Raw genomic sequence first — 18,614 nt, 5'->3', positions numbered from 1 at the left:
CGAGCACATTCAAAGCACAAAGTGCATTTCGGACAACAAACTATTTCAAGTATCTGACGGAGAGTAAAAAAACTTTAACAGAACATCTCATCTCTTCCCTTTCTTTATTCCATCGGATTTTCAACGTAAAAATAAGTAAATAATTTAATTGAAAATTTAAAAGCATCTCATCGTGAGGTCTTACGCCTTAATGTCACCGTGGCCTTTGATAATTTCTATTCAAGAGTTCAGGCAGCGAAGTTTACACATGTATCAAAGCACATACAAAAAAACAAAACAAAAACAAAGATGAAACAAAAATGGAGGCAACGCTGCGCCCACACTTTACAGACCAATAAGATGATCATCGTTTCCAGATGCAACATTAGCAGAACATGGACACGGAGCCAGTAGATGGACCGGAGCTCTTTGTTAACATTACATGGACGTTTTTTGTTTGTGCGTGAGGTTTGTGTGCTTTTCTTTGTCGGCTCAGAAACTTCACTTACATCAGCAGTAATACTTATGCTATACTTAAATATTCCTAGACCCCCCCCCCCCCCCATAATTAAAAAATAATTACAGTATAGAAAAACAACTTAAAGCCATTCGCTCTTGCTACAAAAGTTTGAAGACATTACATCAAAAAACGACAAAAACAAAAAAACATGGGTCTGTGCTGTGAGATAAAGGGCGTCAAAGCCACACATCTTTTAATGGTCTTGTAGCGCATGTCGTTCTGCTCCGCGCTCACAAGGAGTCTTCTCTCTGTACAGGAAGTGACGGGATATATATCCAGACAACTTGTTGTGTGGTTCATCAAAGTCCAGCTTCTTTGATTCGTCAGTTGCATGTTTTTTGAATTTCTTCTTTTTTTTTTTTAAATTAAGGGTGAGATGGCATTCGGACAGCCAAGTTCATCTTCTACATGTGTGTGTGTGTGTGTGTGTGTGTGTGTGTTTGTGTATGTTCCAGGTTTTATCTGATGAGGTGGTAGGTGAGCCAGTACATGAAGATGGGCTGTGCGGCTGCTATAGACATGGTGAGGTACATCCTCAGCTGATTCCTGGTTCCTCTCACCAGCCGCCCCTCTGCTGCCGCCTCAGACAACAGCTTCAGACGCATGGTGCGGATCTGAGGAAGGAAGATATTCTTAGTCGACGCGTCAAACAGGCAACAAAAACAGATACAATAAAAGCTTTTGTTAAGCTACAGTATCATTTATGCTGACAATGGATGCTGACAATGTTGATGATGTAAACAATAACAGCAAATCTATCATCATGTTCCACTTCCTGCATGCTCTACACAGACGCCAAAGTTCCATAAATGTTAGGTAGGAAAAAAATGTGAAAAAGGGGAACAAGGGTCCTGAACACATTTACATCTAAAAGGTTCAATTATGTTTTCCAGTGAGCAGATGGGAAGACGACGTCAACCATCAAGACCATGAGTCTTTTATTGCACCCGTGTGATTTCTAAATGTAGCTGATAAAGCTTTCTCAATTATTTGTAAACAGGAATGCAGCTGATTAATATCAACACTCAAATGCATTTATACTCACCATGAAAACAAAGATAGCAGCACAGCACCAGAGTAAAGAGAGATAATATGCTGGCTTCCCAAACAACAGGCCTGCCACTACACCTACGATCATCCTGAAGAAACAGAAAGATTGAGACAGTCACAGGTTAGGTCGAACATCCACAGAGCATCAGTGGATGCTGAAAACGAAGTAGACGAAGAAAGTGCATCCCTTGATACAAGCAGAGACCGAGTCTTTAAGGAGAATGTAAACACAAACACAGAATCGTGATGTCCATACCCAACGTATTTGTAGCCAGAAAAGGCCAGTAGGTCTATAGTCGTGAGGTCGGTGTTCACGGTCACGAGGTAGAGCGACAGCAGGACCGCCAGGACCTCCATGATCAACCACACAAACGCTGAACTGGCCTGAACTCCGAGCAGCTCTGGGGAAAACCTGAGTAGTGCGCACAAAATAGTTCCGTCTCTATAAATAAATATCCAGTATATACTTTTTAGTCTATAACAAGTCTGTCATCAGCGTGAGGTGGAGATCTTCTGCCTTTGCTTCTAATAATCAGTGTATTGATAAAGAATCAAATGAGCTTTGATAAAAAAATGTGGATACAGTGTGTGTGTGTGTGTGTGTGTGTGTGTGTGTGTGTGTGTACCTGTTTTGTGTGCCCAGGGCCAGTCCAGCCACCAGGATGTATGTGATGAAGCCCATGGCAGGAATGTAAAGATCGGGAGCGTTCACATCGAAGCGCGGAGCCACAGGAGTGTCCTGCTGGTAGCTCACCTCCCAGTTCTACAACACAAATGATCACACGCTTGCTCGTTATTTGAATGAATAGTCTTGGGGGCTAAAAACAGGTCGAATTTCACAGGGAGAGGGTTGAATATTTTATCGACACGGTCACTTTAAAAAATTGTCTCCCTGTTAACTACGCAAGGATCCACTGAAATATCTTGTTTATGAGAGAAGATGTTGACAGGAGAAGAAACAGGAGCAGCATTCATACAAAGAAGGTACAGCCAACAGAATCATTTACATTTAGTAGACTCACCTCGTGCATGTAAGGGAAAACTAGAAGGCCCAGCTTCTTCCCCACGTACACCGTGTCCACGGCAAAGTAGTACTTCAGCTTTGAAATTGGGATGAACCTGTCCAGCTTAAACAAGCAAGCACACAACCAAACACAGAGAGATTAATCACTGCAAATATACGTGAATACGAAACTATTCAAGATTTATTTCTCTCCATTACGTTGTGGAACGGAAATATTTGTCTTACATTCTTGTCCACCATTTCCCTTCCCTGGGAGGCCAACGAGCTGCCGTACGCCATGGCCAGGTTAGACATGGGGTCTGACAGTAGGGACTGGCCAGGAATTCCGGCTGCTTGGGGCCCGGCCTGCTGGTTCCTGCCAACATGACAAGAAAAAATGCATCAGCTGAAAGCACATGGTGATTTATTGGCAAATATGTTATATATTTTCACTGCGTGCTTCACAAAAATCCAAACTTTCTACCACTGCAGGCTCAACAGTGGGTGTGCGGTCGTGCTTTTCCAGTGCGCTGCTTTTGTAAAATGCCAATTTTTGTATCATTAGCTCTTGACTCAGGGATTTTATATGTGGCAGGGCTCCCACCTGTAGACTGTCTGTGATCCAAGCCCAGCTCCACTCGTATCCTCAAACAGCTGGCTGCCATCTGAACCGTCCATGACGCTATTCCTTAGACGCACACTGGGCTCTGGATCACACAGACAAAAAGGAAAGAGAAGGATGTTAAACAAAGGAGCAGATCTGTCCCTCCTGAATAACCTTTTCACATTGTTGGGGCTGTGGCGAGTGTGTGCAGAATTAGTAAAACACAGTGAAGGCTGACTTCCAATTTGAATCCCCCCACCATTCAGCTTTAATGCACATTAAAGACTGGTCAAACACAAACATCGGTGGACATTGCTTTTTTTTGTCCGATCTTCTTGTTGCTGTTCTTCAAAATGACCCATGCAATGCTGTTTCTAAGTCTTGACCTAGCTATTTTTCTAGCACATGTAGTGTAAAGCAACTAATGCATCATGCAATCTCAAATTATACATTTTTATAAGCAAACATCCTTCACAAACGACAAATTTGGTGTGCACCACACACGTCACTCTCTGCAGGAGAAAGAGCTCTTTCACTCTGTTCCCTGAGGGAGTGAATCTCTGTATCACACACTTATCACAAGAGCAGATTACATCATCCATAAGAGCCGTGGGTAGTTTCATTTTGGACCTAGTTTCCAATCACGCTCAGAAAATATGATGAATGTGACAACAACAGAAACCTACAACGTTTTAAGTCCACACACAGAAACAGCTTCACGTCTTCACACCTACAAAAGACACCTAATCTGTCAACATGACTCCAGTGTTGTGTGTGTGTGTGTGTGTGTGTTTATAAGATTATTCAAGTGTGTGTGCTTGTGTCCTCTCTGGCTTGTTTACGTTAGAAATCTCGGTTTTCAAAGCGGAGCTAACGTTAAATCAGTTGTATTGTGAAGGTGTAAACCTCCCAACTGACACTGACACTCACCCAACAGCCCTGCTCCAAAAGAAATAACACTGAGCAAATAATGTCAGAGCTTCTCTCACACCTCAGACTGAAGCTTTAGAAACTAGAGTGACTTTCGTAAACTAACGCATAAAAGCTGGACTGCGTAGCTCAGTTGAGAAAATACTTTTTAAGACTTTTTTGTTGTTGTTGTTTGTTTAAAAAAAAATCTCCCAACAGTTACTACAGACCCCATCACAGTTGGACACACACACACACACACACACACACACACACACACACACACACCGGTTGAGCGCGAGGGACTACCGTTATCCGGTCAGACCCCGGTGACGTCACATACATTAGCCCGTTACTTAGCATTGCTAATGTAGCTCATGCTAATTCACAGTGCTGGGAGCGACGTAAAACAAGCTATCAACTTGAGCATTGTTTGAGCTAATGTTGCCTTCCGCGTTGGTGGGACTTGAATGCTCAGTGTTTTAACAGCAGCGGTGTCTGGCGGTGTTAACAGCAGCGAGCTAACATCACGCCTAGCTCAGACCGAGCACAGTCTGTGAACATGCAGCCGGTTGACGGCGAAGACTGGACTCCATTGATAAAATAAAAGAGTACGTACGTAACATACGCTGTCTGAACCCACTTTGAGCAGCAGTATAATCCATCCGGACTAACTTGGCGGTGGCTGTCAGGTGACGAGACTCCACTGGGACGAGGTTGTTACCTGTTAGTGATCTTCACAGAGAAGTTGGAGTCGCTTCTATAATTCACACGGAAGTAAACGTTTCCCCCATTTCTTCTTCTTCTTCTATTTTACGGTAGTCGTTGTTGCGGTACTGCTCCGTACTGCCCCCCACTGGTGTCAAATATAAATGTTCTGTCCTCCACTCTGGTTTCTTCACGTCATATTGAGCCTGGCTTTTAAATTTACTGACTGTAGCCTACCTTTTTTTTTTACTCTATGATTTAACTCCAGAAAAACTTTACAGCAAACTGTCATTTTTTTCAGAGCCCTCCACTCCACAGTCAGCCGAGAGCTGTTTTTCGTTGCCTCCCTGTAGAACTAGTTTAATACAGAGGACAGTGCACTATCGAGCAATGGTGGCATGGAATTTATTACTGAATTTTGTAGTTTTCAAAGTAGGTTTTCATTAAAAGTTACACCTGAGAGGACTTATTTGTGTCCACACAAATAAACTTTATTCAAAATATTTAAACCCTTTCTTTGAAATGCTGAAACATTTTTCATGTGTCAGTCATTCTCCCCTGAGTACTGGACATTTTCTGTCCACACCTCTTACCACAAGCACTTAAACTAGTTCCTGGTAACATATTGTGTCCTCATACTTTCTGTTTTCTAAGACTTACCGTAAAGAAGCCACTATTAAGGAATGTAATAACACCTGAGTGATGACTTTTACAATGATGTTGATGGAAAGCTGCCAACCACAATACAGCAAAGTAGTGTTTAGCTTCTTCAGTGCTTATGCGTCCACAGAAGAAAGCAGAACTGTTTGGAAATTAGACCGAACTCTTCAACTTCAAATCTGTAAAACCATGGCCCTGAACTTCCAGACGACAGAGCAGACAGGTGAGGTGACCGCAATGAACAACAACACATGTAATTTGCCATTTGTCATGAATTTTAATATTGTTTACTCAACTATGCACCTGTTTTTAAAGTTGGTGTGTTTCTTTTATATTTCATCCTCCCAATGCCTGCTGTGGATGTGAGATCATTACATTTGCATTGAAATTAGGAAAAGTAACTAGAACAGAAACCATTCACCTGGAAATATAAAAATTGAATGTGATTTACTGGACTGCGATGCTAAATTAGTGGAGGAGTCTTATAATGCACACTGGAGCAGCATCAATCTTTTTATCTGACTGAAAGAAGCAAATGCATTTCTCAGATTGTTGAACTACTGGCTGACAGGACCACTGAGCCAAACATTCAACTTTCAAACAAATGTCATTGGGCAAAACAAAATTTGCACAAAAAAAAAAATACTGACCAAAAGGATTGTGTCGAGTTCTGTTATCAGAGCTGTATAAATAATATTTTACACCCAGATGAACAAACACATAACGAATGAAGTCATGACATTAAGTTGCTGAGCAAGAGAAAATAAAGGGCGTGGAAACCTTGCAGACTCGCCATACAGGGTCAGTATTTTCTAATCAAACATCAAACATGATTTATCAAATTAAACAATCCCTTCGAAAACAGCACCTTTTCTCATCACTGCTATTAAGAGCCCTTAAATGCCCAAACACCAGGTTTCATCATCAGCCAGCTGGTCCGCGAGATTCATTCAGTCAAGACAACACTTTGCAGCAGCGTGTTTCTGAACCAAATTCTGACAAAGAAAAATATGACGGAAAGTCTGACGAAAACAGGAAACACATTGATCCCTGAAAAGACAGTAGGTCTACCTGTTGGCAGACTATGAATAGACCATGAAGAAAATTGTTGAAAATGTGGTGTCAGAAAAATACACCATGCTCACGCTGCTCCCGAGGCTCCGTCTTCCTGTTGTGAGGAACTCTGTATAAATGGCTCAACAGAAGTTTACCTCCACTACTCCGCAAGTTTCTGCTGAGCAAAGTGGCTTATTTACAGTTGCATAACGCTGACAATAAAACTGAGTTCATATTATTTAGAGTGGGAAGGAGACACAATATGAGAGGCATATTAGTTGACACAACAACTAGTAAACTACTGAAATCGTTCTTCCACGTTGTTTTGTAGATTTTGACCGACATGGAGAAATTCGGATTGTGCTGATCGGAAAGACAGGAAGTGGGAAGACCGCGTCAGGAAACACCATCCTCAATCGATCGGCTTTCAGGTCAGTCGTCTCTCCGTGCTCCGTGACATCGGTGTGTGAAAAGGCCGGGGGGCTGGTGTACGGAAACAGAGTCGCAGTGATTGACACGCCAGGAGTCTATGACACAACACTCGAAGAAGCGGAGCTGGTCAGGATGATGAAAGAATGCATCTGTCTCTCCGCTCCCGGTCCCCACGTGTTCCTGGTCGTGATCAGGTTGGACAGATTCACGGAGGTCGAACAGCAAACTGTTGAACTCCTGCAGAGTGTGTTCGGTGACAAAGCTGCAGATTACTCCATGGTACTCTTCACTCATGGCGAGCTGCTGAAATGCACAAGAATTGAAGATTTCTTCAGTCAAAGTCAACCACTCAGCCATTTGATTGCGAAATGTAACAGACGGTATCACGTCTTCAGTAACACAGTCTCCAACAACACACAGGTACCTGAGCTGCTTGCAAAGATAAGACAAATGCTCTGTGATAATGGTGGAACGTTTTACACAAGCGAAATGTTCCGGGAGGCTGAGAGATCGGTCCAAGAGCAAGCAGAGGAGATTATGAGGGCCAACGCTGAGCAAAAATGCAGAGAAGAGGAGAAACTGAGGGAGAAGTTTAAAGTAGAACGGCTACAGGAAGAACTAAAGAGGCTTGATGCAGATTATAAAAGAAAATCAAGAGCACTGGCAGAGAGAAAAAGCACATTTATTCTGTTGGTGGTAGCAGCTGAAGTGGGTGTGCTGATGGGGTTTGCTGTAGCAGCGGCCAGAGGTTCACTGTGCACGGGCATCGGAGCCGCAGTGGTTGGAGTGTCAGGGGCTGTTTTGATACTGGCAGCGGTAAAAGCTCTGACAGAGAAATGCTCTGTGCAGTAAAAGTATACAAAAAGTCCTGCATTGGCATGGTCAGCATGCCAAAGAGTGCAAAAAAAGAAAAAGAAATCACACATAGCTACCTGTATTATATCTTTGTTGGAAAACTTTTGTCACGGTTTTGTTTTTCATAATGAATTTACCAACTTATATGTATGGACCAGAAGTAAGCCTGCTGTCATGGGATGGGATGATGATGGGATCTTTTTCTTTCCATTTCTACTTGTTATGTGCCAACTGTTTCTACTATTATTTTTTTTTAAATGTCATATACTTTCAATGCTGTCTGGATAAAATAACCATTTAGTCTTTGATTCTGTTCAGCATTGCTATCACGCAAAATGTTTGTGTAGTTACTGGTTACTTGTTGTTGGAAATTGTAACTAGTCAGTGTTTTGACATCAGTAAGAAATAAACGGCGTTTATCGCTCACAGATTGATCCACAGGCGAACGTCATCCAGTTCTGCAGTTCCCCCCGAGATTTAGAGAGCATTTATTTTCTTGCACTCTATTGTCTGTCCAATTTTTTAAAGAAATGTTTTGGCTAATGCAGACGCAGGCATATCCCCACCAGGAGATGGTGGAGACCAAAACGGAGCTCAAATTTAGTAATGGACTAACATCTGTCACACGGACAGAAATACATCTGCACATGAATGCTAATGCCTCTGAAGCTCTTTAGGACATTTCATAAGACAACTGTATGCCAACACACTCACCATATCACCTACATGAGGTGATCAGTTTAGTATTCATGTACAGCTTGTTGTGCTGCCACCAAGACACAAAAAAAAAATCAATACACTAGTTACCTTCGCCAGTTTGTTTGTTTGCCTTTCAGCAGGATTAATTAAAGAGTGGGGTGGGGCCTAAGTAAGCACTGTAACTAAAATCTTGAATGGATCCTGATAAACAGGCAGATCCAGGTTCTTTTGGTGGTTTTTCTTCTTCAACATGACGAGATAGGGCGTGTAGTCTCCGAATGATTGACATGTTGATGTTTTTTGAAGAGCTTTTGCCTAACGCTTTTCACATACACACGACATGATTGTTTGAAACCTGATCACATTTTCCTTTTTTACCTGATGTGTGTATTTTAATTGATATCACAAAACACAGGGTGCAAAAGAAAAAGTGCACAGACAAGAGCAGCTTTTCAAGCTTACTCGTCCGTGTGTGTGTGTGTTTGCGTGTGAAGCCTTCGGGGGGAAGTAACAGTCATATTTATAAAAAAGAAATGACGTTGAAGTGTTTTTTCAATCTGTGCAAAAGAGCTGTCTTAGACGGAGAGAAAGTGGATGTGTTGTGAAGAATTGCACAAAATAAAAGGAAACACTGCAGGCAGTTTGAACGCAGACAAACACTGCTCCTGTATAATACACAAATAAAACAATTCATTTAATCTCCTCTCTCGCTCTCTAATGTTGAAAATGAAGGTGTATCAGTGTCTCTGATGACAGCTGGACTCATGTGACCCTCGGGCCAAACGACCATGTCTGTTTAAATAGACTGTTCTGTGCATTAGAAGCTGCTCATTTATGAAGCTGCCCTGCCGCACATGCACATGTCCACACACTGACATGTACATGAAGGACACACACACACACACACACACACACACACACACACACACACACACACACACACACACACACACACAGACTATTTTAAGGGGTTCTCTCATGCAGTAGTAATTGTTCCCAAGGCCCAAGGAGAGTACAATAGCGGTTTATACAGTTAACAGCTTGGTTTGCTGTCACACTGGATACACATGAGCGGCTCCGGGTGGATCTGTCTTTGGAAATTGAATTAAATTCAGTAACACAGACAGACTGATTTCAAGCACAATCATGCAAAATGAAATTTTTTTTTTTTTTAAAAGTCACGTGCATCTTACCAACACTGTATGTTGTGTCTTTGTGTGAGGTTTTTTTTTTCAACATTTCTGAGGCACTGAGTGAAAATGCTGAGGAAGTAAAAAATAATTACAAAAAAAAATGTTTTCATGCTTGGCAGAGGTGGAAAAGTAAAGTAATCAGAAGAGGAAATGCATTAGGCAAATGAATACAATTAATCATTTTCATTTCTTTGAGGCTTGACCGGCGCTCTTTTAATTGTGTCATCCCGTTGCGTTCTCTTCACCAACAGTGCTTTCACATATTCACATTGTCTTTTGGCTATTTTTCTAGAACACAGTACGAGAAGACACAGCAGTTCGATTCATCTCAGGCTAAATGTGTGTTGAAACCTGGTTTGAGATATTGCTTGCTGCCATTTATTATGTAGTGATTCCATAACCAAACCTATGAAGCCGTGACTTACTTCACACATATTGTTTTTGCCCCTCACCCATGCGGCAGAAACATTCACACAAAGAGCCAGATGGATAATGTAGGTTAAGTGGCTCCATGACAAGTTACATTTGCTTTCATTTTCTGCTGTTCAGCTATTGTGTGAAAACCGCTTCATTTGTGGTTCCCACTCACTACTGCTTTATATACCAGTTAAAAGTTATTAATAAGAAAAAAAATGTTGGCAAGAGGTGAAAAAAACAAAGGCACGTATGCACCAAAGAGATTTATTTTGTGCAGAAAAATGCAGATGAATAATTCAAGCACCTTTGGGATTATGAATTTCAACAGAGGGAAAAGTGGCATCGATGTCAAAAAGAGTTCATGGGCCAAAGTCACACCTGCATCAATAATTCTGCGTGGTTCAACTGGCACACTCTGTTTACCCCTGACGCCCAACGTACACATCCATACAGACAGAGAGAGGCAGCGGGAGAGAGGGGGAAGTGCTGAGTGAGTAAGCATGAGAGTTGCTCACCGTGTCTTCATGTAGCTCGTCCACAACTCCTCTCATCCAGCAAAGCACAGCAGTTCAGTTTTTATTTTGTTATTCTCCTTTGCATTGCTTTGCTCCTTCACCAACAAGTGTGCTTTCTTCACACACTCAGGCTGGCGACCGTCGATCCAGGGATAATGGAGCTATCGCTCATGGCAGCACAGGTAAGGAACCGGAAAATACATTTTTTCCACGTCTTACAGGACCTTAAGCCGCGTTTATTGTTGTTTTTTTAGCTTTCATTTTCTTGTATGTTTACCGCTTTGGTTTTATTTGCTGCAAAGGTTTTTATTTTTTTATGTTTTGCACACTAACCAAGTAGAAATAACCCACAGCCTCATCTCACAATGATCAGAACATCTCCCAGGTCATGTGACATGAAACTTTGTGCAGCCTAATGGATGGAAGTTGAGACGAGTGCAGATGCTACAGGGTCTATTTTCATCAGCTGGAGAATGCAAAGGAAATTACTCAGGAATGAAATGCAGCTGCAAACGTTGAGTCCCCGGAGCGTGAGAGAAGTTTTTGTGCATTTCCTATTTCTAAGTACACATTCTCATGTTAGATGTACAATTTTAGACAGTGCACACAGTACAGAGCTGACTAAGGAGCAAACTGCAAAGTGGCTTCTCCAAAAGAAGACACGCAGGCAGGGGTTTTATTTTAAACCCGCTTTGTTCTTCTTGTCATTTTCTCTCCATGTCAATGAGCCATAAAAGCCTGTTCTGCATCGAGGTGGAGAGCAATTTTGGTTACAGTCTTATTTTTCCTGTTTCTAACTTTTCTTAAGTTTCACGTTGACCAAATATACTGATGACCACGTGGCTGCTGTTTGCCCGCCCTCATCCCTTTATATGGCACATTGTTTAAGTTGACGTTTGGCAGTTTTGTGTTTTCCTTTTGTGTTTGAGATAAAGACAAGGCTCTTTCAAGAGACTCTTCATAAAATAATTGAGGGAAATTCATCCCCACAAAAAGGTATCTCTTCCCTATTCGCACAAAACAGGAAAAATAAATGGATTCTGTTCTGTGTTCTCTGTATTTGACTGGTGTGCGTGTGCTTCCCCCTGTCGCACATCATCCACTGCATCACGGTAGAATATCATTGTCCCATTTCCTGCTTGTTTTTTTAATTCTCCCTGTCTCCTCTGACCTATGACGTTGAGCTTCCGGAGACCTAGGGCAGAGCTTTATGTTGCGACCGACGTCCTCTTGTGAGGACACACAGCCTGTGGATATGTTTTGAAAGTAATTACTGCACTAAAGCTTTTTAAGTGCAAGCACAGTGGAACTTCCACTCTCTCTGCATGCGCTCTTTGCAGCACAGAACCACTGCTCCTTTAGTGCTCCGTTTGCAAAGAGGAAGAAAAAAGGATGTTTTTCTTTTCTTGTCAGAAAAACATAATGGCTGATGGCTTGATGAGCAAAGCGGCCTTCTACAGCACTGAATTAGCTGGTCCAGTGGACATTTGGGTCATTTGGGTTGAAAAGGGTTTTTTCACGTTGGTCTTATTGGGACTTTGCCGCCAAGTTTTAGCATTTAAATTCCCCTGCAAGTTTGGACAGCATTTAAAAGAAAAAGCAGATCGATCATGTGACAGTAGGTCAGGATGACAGATGGCTCGGTGTGAACGCTCCTGATCACATCTGACACCCACAGTGGAGACGTGTCGCATCTGAAAAGCCTGCTGTCACTCAGCGAGCCAGTGAGTTGCCTGCTGAAGTGTCAAATGATGCCATCTGCTGGTATCATTAGAGAAAATACATAATAAAGCTTCCACATATCAAACAGTGCATCAGAAGCGATGTCGCTGACACGTGCAGCTCAGGTAACTCTTTCCTGCCGTGCACCTATTTCCTCTCCAGCCGCGCAGATTTCAATGGAAAACCTCCTGTCGTGCATCTGCTCTCCGGCACTGAAATCAACCAACCCTCTGTGCAAAGACACATTCAAGGGATGGCAAGACATTTCACGGTCTGTCATCGAAGCTTTTCCACACAAGGATTTCAACTTTTGTGTGTTCAAATGTTTCAGAACAAAAAAGCAGACTCAGGCGCTCACTCGCTGGTTTCTGGGTGGAGAAGAATTCCCCTGTAGGTCCCCAATTGTGAGTGAGCCCGTCTGCTCCAGACGTGAACCCTGTCCGGCTGAAGAAGTTTGATGGAGAGCCTCATCCGATAGCCATCTGCTCTCAGATAGTTAATCAGGCGCGCTCAAGTCGTGGTCCTTAATCACCCCGCGCTCACTGTCTCTGAACACTCTGCGGTCGGCGCCGTATCTTCCGCCATTACAGGGAAGTTGTTCTTTTTAAAGACAAACTCAAGTTTTACCTTTTTATTCTGGATTTTAAGTACATTTTGTATTCATTTTGTTTATTTAATTTTTGAATAAATCCTATAGATTGTTCACTGGTATATCCCTTCCTTCTAACACCCAACTTTTTATCTCTGCTTTTACTTCGTAACATCTCTTTGTTGCATCATTGAGATTCACAGTAGTGTTTCCTCAGTTCCTGTTTTCGTAGTTTCGCCTTGTGTGTGGACGGGAATGGGTTGAGGGGTATTGTTTGAGTAGTTTTATTCTGTAAAGCACTTTGTGTTACATTGCTGGTATGAAAAGTGCTATAGAAGTAAAGTCTGATTGATCAATTTATTTAATTGATGATGCTCTTGCTTCCAGAAACCATGCATCTCCAAACAATGCTATAAATATATATATTTATTTATTTATTTCTGTCTATCATTTTAACAATCTTACATCAAGTGGTGCTTTTTGGGGTCAAATCATTGAAGCGTTGATTTCAGTAGTCCTCTTTCTATGCCTGACCAAGTCTCCGACTTTGTCCCGGTGACTGGGTTCCTTGTCTCCAGCCGGTGAATGCTAGATGGGTCTTAATTAGTCCTGTCTATTAAAGTGTGTGTGATGGAGAGTTGGGTCAGATTACCATCTGTTAAATGCTTTATCCACTACTTCAGGGGAGGACATCTGTGTAACATAGACAGCAAATTTCATGGGTAACACTGAAAAACTATTTCTGTGCATATGTAGACGTCTGTTACAAATAGAAATCCGGTCCTTTAGAGATGAAAACCAAAACTCCATCATAGTTTAGATTAACGCCGGAGCCAGTCAAGGTGTACAGATGTCTGTGTTGACTATATTCATGTTAAAAAATGTAAAAGCATCTTCACAGTGTCTGTTCCGTTATATTTTCAGCACAGAGAGTTGAGATAACTACACTAAAACGAGGTTATGACTCTGCTGAACACATTAATCTTAAAGGGCGATGAGCCAGTCATTGCACGCATAATATAAACTCAGTAATGCTTTATTCATTCAGGATGGATGGTATGACAGATTAAACACACACACACACAATGGACACTATTGTACTTTAGTTATGTAAGTGAGTCAACTGTCAACCCACAACTCACATTGGGATTACAGTAGTTCTCATGTTAAGAACACATTTCATGTTAGTTCATTCCCTTAGAAACTTGACTGTCAGTGCAATTATCAGAAGCAAAATTATAGTGTGTATTTCTACAGAAAACTATTTGCATTACATTTTTGTACTGACACAATCAGATTTGAGAAGGATTTCATCAGCCAGGTTTGTTCAGATAGAAACGGGAAAATCATATTTGAACCCTTGAATATGAGGATTTCAGTATTTTTGGCAGTTCCGTCCTGTTATACATGGCTCTTGACATGAACCTGACTAACCTGTCACCTCATTACATAAAAGTGCACTGTGAGAGTAACAGGGACTTTACATTTTACATTTAATCACACTGCTTAAGCTGTAAATTTGAAAATGCAACAAACAGTTTCTGGGACAGCGTGACAGTAGAGTATTATCTCTATTGCAATGTCAGATTTGTTGATTTTGATAATCTCTCTCACACAGTATCTCTCTCTCCATATATATATATATATGTATACTCATGTTGCATTAAATTATTAGGTGGATTGACAACCCCCCCAAAAACATCTCTGATAAATTAGTCTATATCTAACATTATTATTATCATTATTATATGTCATCTGTATTGATTCATATACATAACATACAACTATGTGCAGGTGTCTTCTCATGCCCATGTGAATAAACTGTACTGTATATATAAAATCACGAAAAAAGACCTGTGACATAAATGTGCTGCTACAGTTCTTAACCTACTTTTGATTTCTGTTTATTACCAGCTGAGACATTACTGGTATGACTAGTTTTGATTGAGAGAGAGACAGAGAGTGCGTGTGTGTGTGTGTTTAATCTGTCATGCCATCCATCCTGAATGAATAAAGCATTACTGAGTTTATATTATGCGCGCAATGAGTGACTCATCCCTCTTTAAGATTAATGTGTTCAGCAGAACCATAGCCATCATAACCTGTGGTGCCGTTTTACTGTAGTTATCTCAACTCTCTGTGCTGAAATAATAACGGAACAGACACTGTGAAGATGCTTTTACATTTGCAACATGAATACTATCAACACAGACATCCGTACACCTTGACTGACTCCGGCGTTGGTCCTGTGAGATTCAGAAATTTGAATCAAATGCTGCATTGTTTCTTTAGACTTCCATGTAAGTTGGTATTTTGAATCCAGAGTGGTGAATGCCGACCTTGCCACTCAAAATGAAAACTACCAGCCTATGTAAAGAGGGAACGCCAATACATCAAAAGTCTATAAGACCAGACGGTTCCGATGGCAGAGGGTGTGTACAGTCCACTACATAATGTTAAAGTTATAATCTCAATGATTATTTGAGGAGTGTGAAGTTTTTTCACTTCAATTCTGAAAAGAATCAAAATCACATCCACAACATTAAACTTAAATTCACGTGGACAGCGACTTAAAAGTGCTCAGAGCCGGTGGCTATTGTATTCACCAGTTCATGGAACGTCCCAGGATATCATTGTGAATTCACAAGTGACGTGAGCCAGCGTTTTTCTGATTAAAGAAGGGAGATTTCCCTCTGTAGGTGATAACAATGAGCCAGATATCATGAAATACCCTTGGTAGACGTCACCTCTCTGTGTCTGTAACAGTAATAGCAACGGTCTGTTTAGCAGAGCTAATAAAATGGAGCTTAACAGAGCGTGAACGTGAACCGTACAGTACGAATGATTGAGATGGGACACATTGTGTCCGCGTGCCGCCTCTGCACGCACACGGCCTCGTGTTCCTTGTTGTGCGAGTGCTTTCGCACTGAGGTGCACTTTTGGCTTTTCATGGGCTTCACTTGCAGGTTTACTTATTCACCCGACCTTTGAATTTCAAAATATATAATTCAGATGTTGCTTACATGCAGAATTGGGAAGCTGCTCCACAAGATGCGGTTCAGCAAAATTTGACAGTGCTTTGTTTCCGGCGCGAAAACATTCTACGGTGATTTGTTTGTCATGAGCAGAGACGGACAGGAAACACGTGAGCAGAGACGGCCGTGACATTCAACACATACGTCCCCGGGTCAAATCATCTTCCTTCACATCTAAAGTTGATCACATCAGGAACGCATATTCCACTTAAACTAATGAAGATGGAGTTTTAGTAATTTGTGGATTATCATAATACTATTTTGAAAGTGTTGTGTTGAAAGTTAGTGTCTTTATTTGATAGCAGTGCTTAGAGACAGACAGGGAACATGGGACAAACATGGGACAAGCATGGTGCACATAACCAGGTTGTGGTTTTGCCAATATGCATGTTTTTGCTGCATGTTGGTGTGTGCGTTTGTGAGCATCTGTTTGTGCATACTTGCAAATATAACAGACGACAAACAGACCTTTCAATACGGGCCTATTTGTGTGTGTGTGTGTGTGTGCACGTGGGTGTGAGAGTGTGCGTGTGTGCGTGTTTGAAAAGGGAAGGATTTTATGAAATCTGGATAAGGTCATTGAGTGATGTCAGTGAATGCTGTTCTTCTGTTGCCTCCAGCGAAACTGAGCGAAGATTCAATCAGCCATGAGAAGAGGCCTCTTTCTCTCTCTCTCTCTGCATCTCTCTGTCTCTCGCTCACCCTAACCCACAATCCGAACACCTCTGCCTCTCTCTCTCATTCTCTCCTCTCTTTCTTCTTCCCCGTCTTCCCTTTCTCACTCTCTTGCTCTCGTCAGGACTGCAGTGGGCTCAGGTCTCCTCCTCCGGACATCTTCCAGCAGCAGTTTCTTTTCTTTCAACACGCAGCTCAATAACTTAGCTCAAAATTATTTCAATTCCACTTTTACTTTTTTCGATTTGGTTTCCTTGGCGTCTATTATTTCAGGGCAAAATGGTGACCTCATGATGAGAGTCAGATTTGCTCTTATTCAAAACCAAGACCCACTGCCACCAGGAAACAGTCAGGTCTTTTAAAACATCTTTCAAAGATTCAATTCAATAATTTAAATGCGTGATGTAAAAATTTAAATGCCATATTTGGAGTTTTGTTTTTCAATTTTTTTTTTCTTCTCTAAAATTATGTTTTATTTTGATGCAGTCACAGGCTGACAATTCAATAAATTCAGGAATATAAAGTGAAGTTACAAAAGGGATAAAAATGGAATTAACAAAATAAAATAAATATCTTCAAATCACAAGTTTGTCATACGTTACTGTTTTAGTTCTAAATGTATCCACCACTTCAACATCTCAGCAACTTTAAGATGGATTGATATTAAATGTTGTACATACATGCATGGTCCCCAGCAGAAGACGAAAGTCAAACTTTTTACCTTCCAAGAGATAGATTATGGGATGGATAGCCACGACTTTTATTTTCCCCTCAGCATGAATCCATTCTGTGAGCCCTTGGCTTCATGACATCATCAAGTCAAAATTTGAATTAGTCAATACTCAAACTTTACCAACGTTTACGCTAATAAAGCATAAAAAAATAATATATATATATATATATATATATATATATATATATATATATTCACCTGTTCTCCTCTCGTATGTCTCTCTTCATCACTTCTGTGTTTTCTTTTCCCTCCTCCACTTCCTCTCTGTCTCTCCCGGTGTTTCTCCTTCTCTGACAGATGTTTCACAAAGAAGGGGAACAGCTGGTTGCTGTGGGGCTGTTTATTCACCCCATCATTTTTCTTTCTCTGCTGTCCCTCCCCTCTTTTCTTTCATCTGTGTTTTTCTGATAAAGTAGTCACAGATGGAGACACAAATTTTCCGACCCTGGAAATATACTGTGTGTACTCCTTTAGAATTTAAGATGGGGACATAAAGTCCCAATATAATATGACGGTTTTTCGCGAGTGTGAAACGGTTTGCATAAGGCTGGAATATTCCTGTAATTGCCCAGGAGCAAAAACCTCTTGTCAAGGGGCTACACACTAAAAGCTTATGAGAGAAATGCCTCATAAATGATGAGTGAGTTCTGGCCCCGTTTATTCTCCCCCAATCTTTGGCTAATTATGGGAGATTTATTATTTTTTCACCCAAACTTTCCTCATTTCACTCAAATTCACTCATTTTAAATATCCTCCAGCCTCCAGTGCATTATCTTGTATGTGTGAGCGTGTGTGTGTGTGTGTGCTTCCAGTGATTGATGAATGTGTGTTTTTGCTGCTTGTGTGTGTGCAATAATCTGTGTGTGTGTGTGTGTGTGTGTGTGATCACCAGAGGCAGTTTCTGAACCTCTCCTAAACTTAGAAGAACATTATATAACTTTATAAACCATCACTATCCCAGACACAGTTACATGCACATGTAACCACACTGTTTCACGGAAGAAAGGCTAATATGCACACACACACACACACACACACACACACACACACACACACACAAGACATTCTTGTACCTGTACATATAGAGCAGAGACAGACAAATAAATGCAAACACAGACAAATGCGCCTCCTCCCTCCAAGCCCCCAAAGGACACACACTCGCAGATGGGCACAGGAAACAGCAGCATATGCCCACTTATTATACACCAAAGTTGTGATGTGCACTCGATACGTCATGCTGCAAATCATTTTCAGAGATCC

General features: G+C 41.4%; 2 protein-coding genes and 1 long non-coding RNA gene across 10 annotated transcripts in view; 1 reads left to right on the top strand and 2 right to left on the bottom strand.

The window, feature by feature from the left end:
• Nucleotides 1-87: 87 nt before the first annotated feature.
• Nucleotides 88-4,913, bottom strand: yif1b (Yip1 interacting factor homolog B (S. cerevisiae)). Of its 5 annotated transcripts, none has more exons than XM_035622593.2 (8): nucleotides 4,790-4,913; nucleotides 3,157-3,259; nucleotides 2,799-2,928; nucleotides 2,572-2,676; nucleotides 2,176-2,312; nucleotides 1,806-1,961; nucleotides 1,545-1,638; nucleotides 88-1,113 (listed from the first exon to the last, which is right to left on the bottom strand). In XM_035622593.2, the coding sequence occupies exons 2-8, from the start codon at nucleotides 3,228-3,230 to the stop codon at nucleotides 958-960; spliced, it is 852 nt and encodes a 283-aa protein (XP_035478486.1). In that variant the 5' UTR covers nucleotides 3,231-3,259; nucleotides 4,790-4,913; the 3' UTR covers nucleotides 88-957. The 5 variants fall into 5 exon arrangements, with proteins under 5 accessions (XP_035478486.1, XP_035478483.1, XP_035478484.1 ...); XM_035622590.2 differs by having other exon boundaries at nucleotides 4,685-4,864; XM_035622591.2 differs by having other exon boundaries at nucleotides 4,694-4,864.
• A 151-nt stretch (nucleotides 4,914-5,064) lies between these two features.
• Nucleotides 5,065-18,614, top strand: part of LOC118299126 (GTPase IMAP family member 9) — a 29,710-nt gene continuing 16,160 nt past the window's right edge. For 2 of the 4 annotated variants that reach the window (XM_035622586.2, XM_035622587.2), the window contains exons 1-4: nucleotides 5,065-5,656; nucleotides 6,821-6,920; nucleotides 10,414-10,575; nucleotides 10,731-10,782. In XM_035622586.2, the coding sequence (XP_035478479.2) occupies nucleotides 5,476-5,656; nucleotides 6,821-6,920; nucleotides 10,414-10,575; nucleotides 10,731-10,782 (495 nt within the window). In that variant the 5' untranslated portion in view covers nucleotides 5,065-5,475. Of the gene's footprint in view, nucleotides 5,657-6,820; nucleotides 9,174-10,413; nucleotides 10,576-10,730; nucleotides 10,783-18,614 lie in introns of those variants that run through there. The other 2 variants (XM_035622588.2, XM_035622585.2) reach the window with 2 other exon arrangements.
• The window catches only part of LOC118299133, a 58,182-nt gene continuing 46,625 nt past the window's right edge, over nucleotides 7,058-18,614 (bottom strand). Inside the window, exon 6 of the long non-coding RNA XR_007031686.1 lies at nucleotides 7,058-7,224. This is a non-coding gene — a long non-coding RNA (uncharacterized LOC118299133). The remainder of the gene's footprint in view (nucleotides 7,225-18,614) is intronic.

Source organism: Scophthalmus maximus, chromosome 11 (assembly GCF_022379125.1).
Source record: "Scophthalmus maximus strain ysfricsl-2021 chromosome 11, ASM2237912v1, whole genome shotgun sequence".
Taxonomy (NCBI): Eukaryota; Metazoa; Chordata; class Actinopteri; order Pleuronectiformes; family Scophthalmidae; genus Scophthalmus; species Scophthalmus maximus.
The sequence above is the reverse complement of the archived record's forward strand: the minus strand, read 5'-3'. Positions and strand labels throughout refer to the sequence as shown.

Excerpts from the sequence above, each read along its gene's own strand:
- yif1b (XM_035622590.2), bottom strand. The coding sequence starts at position 4,730 with ATGGATTATACTGCTGCTCAAAGTGGGTTCAGACAGCGTATGTTAC. Across the intron at positions 1,639-1,805 it reads TCTGGCTACAAATACGTTGG|GATGATCGTAGGTGTAGTGG; the intron begins GTATGGACATCA and ends CTGTTTCTTCAG. Across the intron at positions 1,114-1,544 it reads CTGCTATCTTTGTTTTCATG|ATCCGCACCATGCGTCTGAA; the intron begins GTGAGTATAAAT and ends TTCCTTCCTCAG.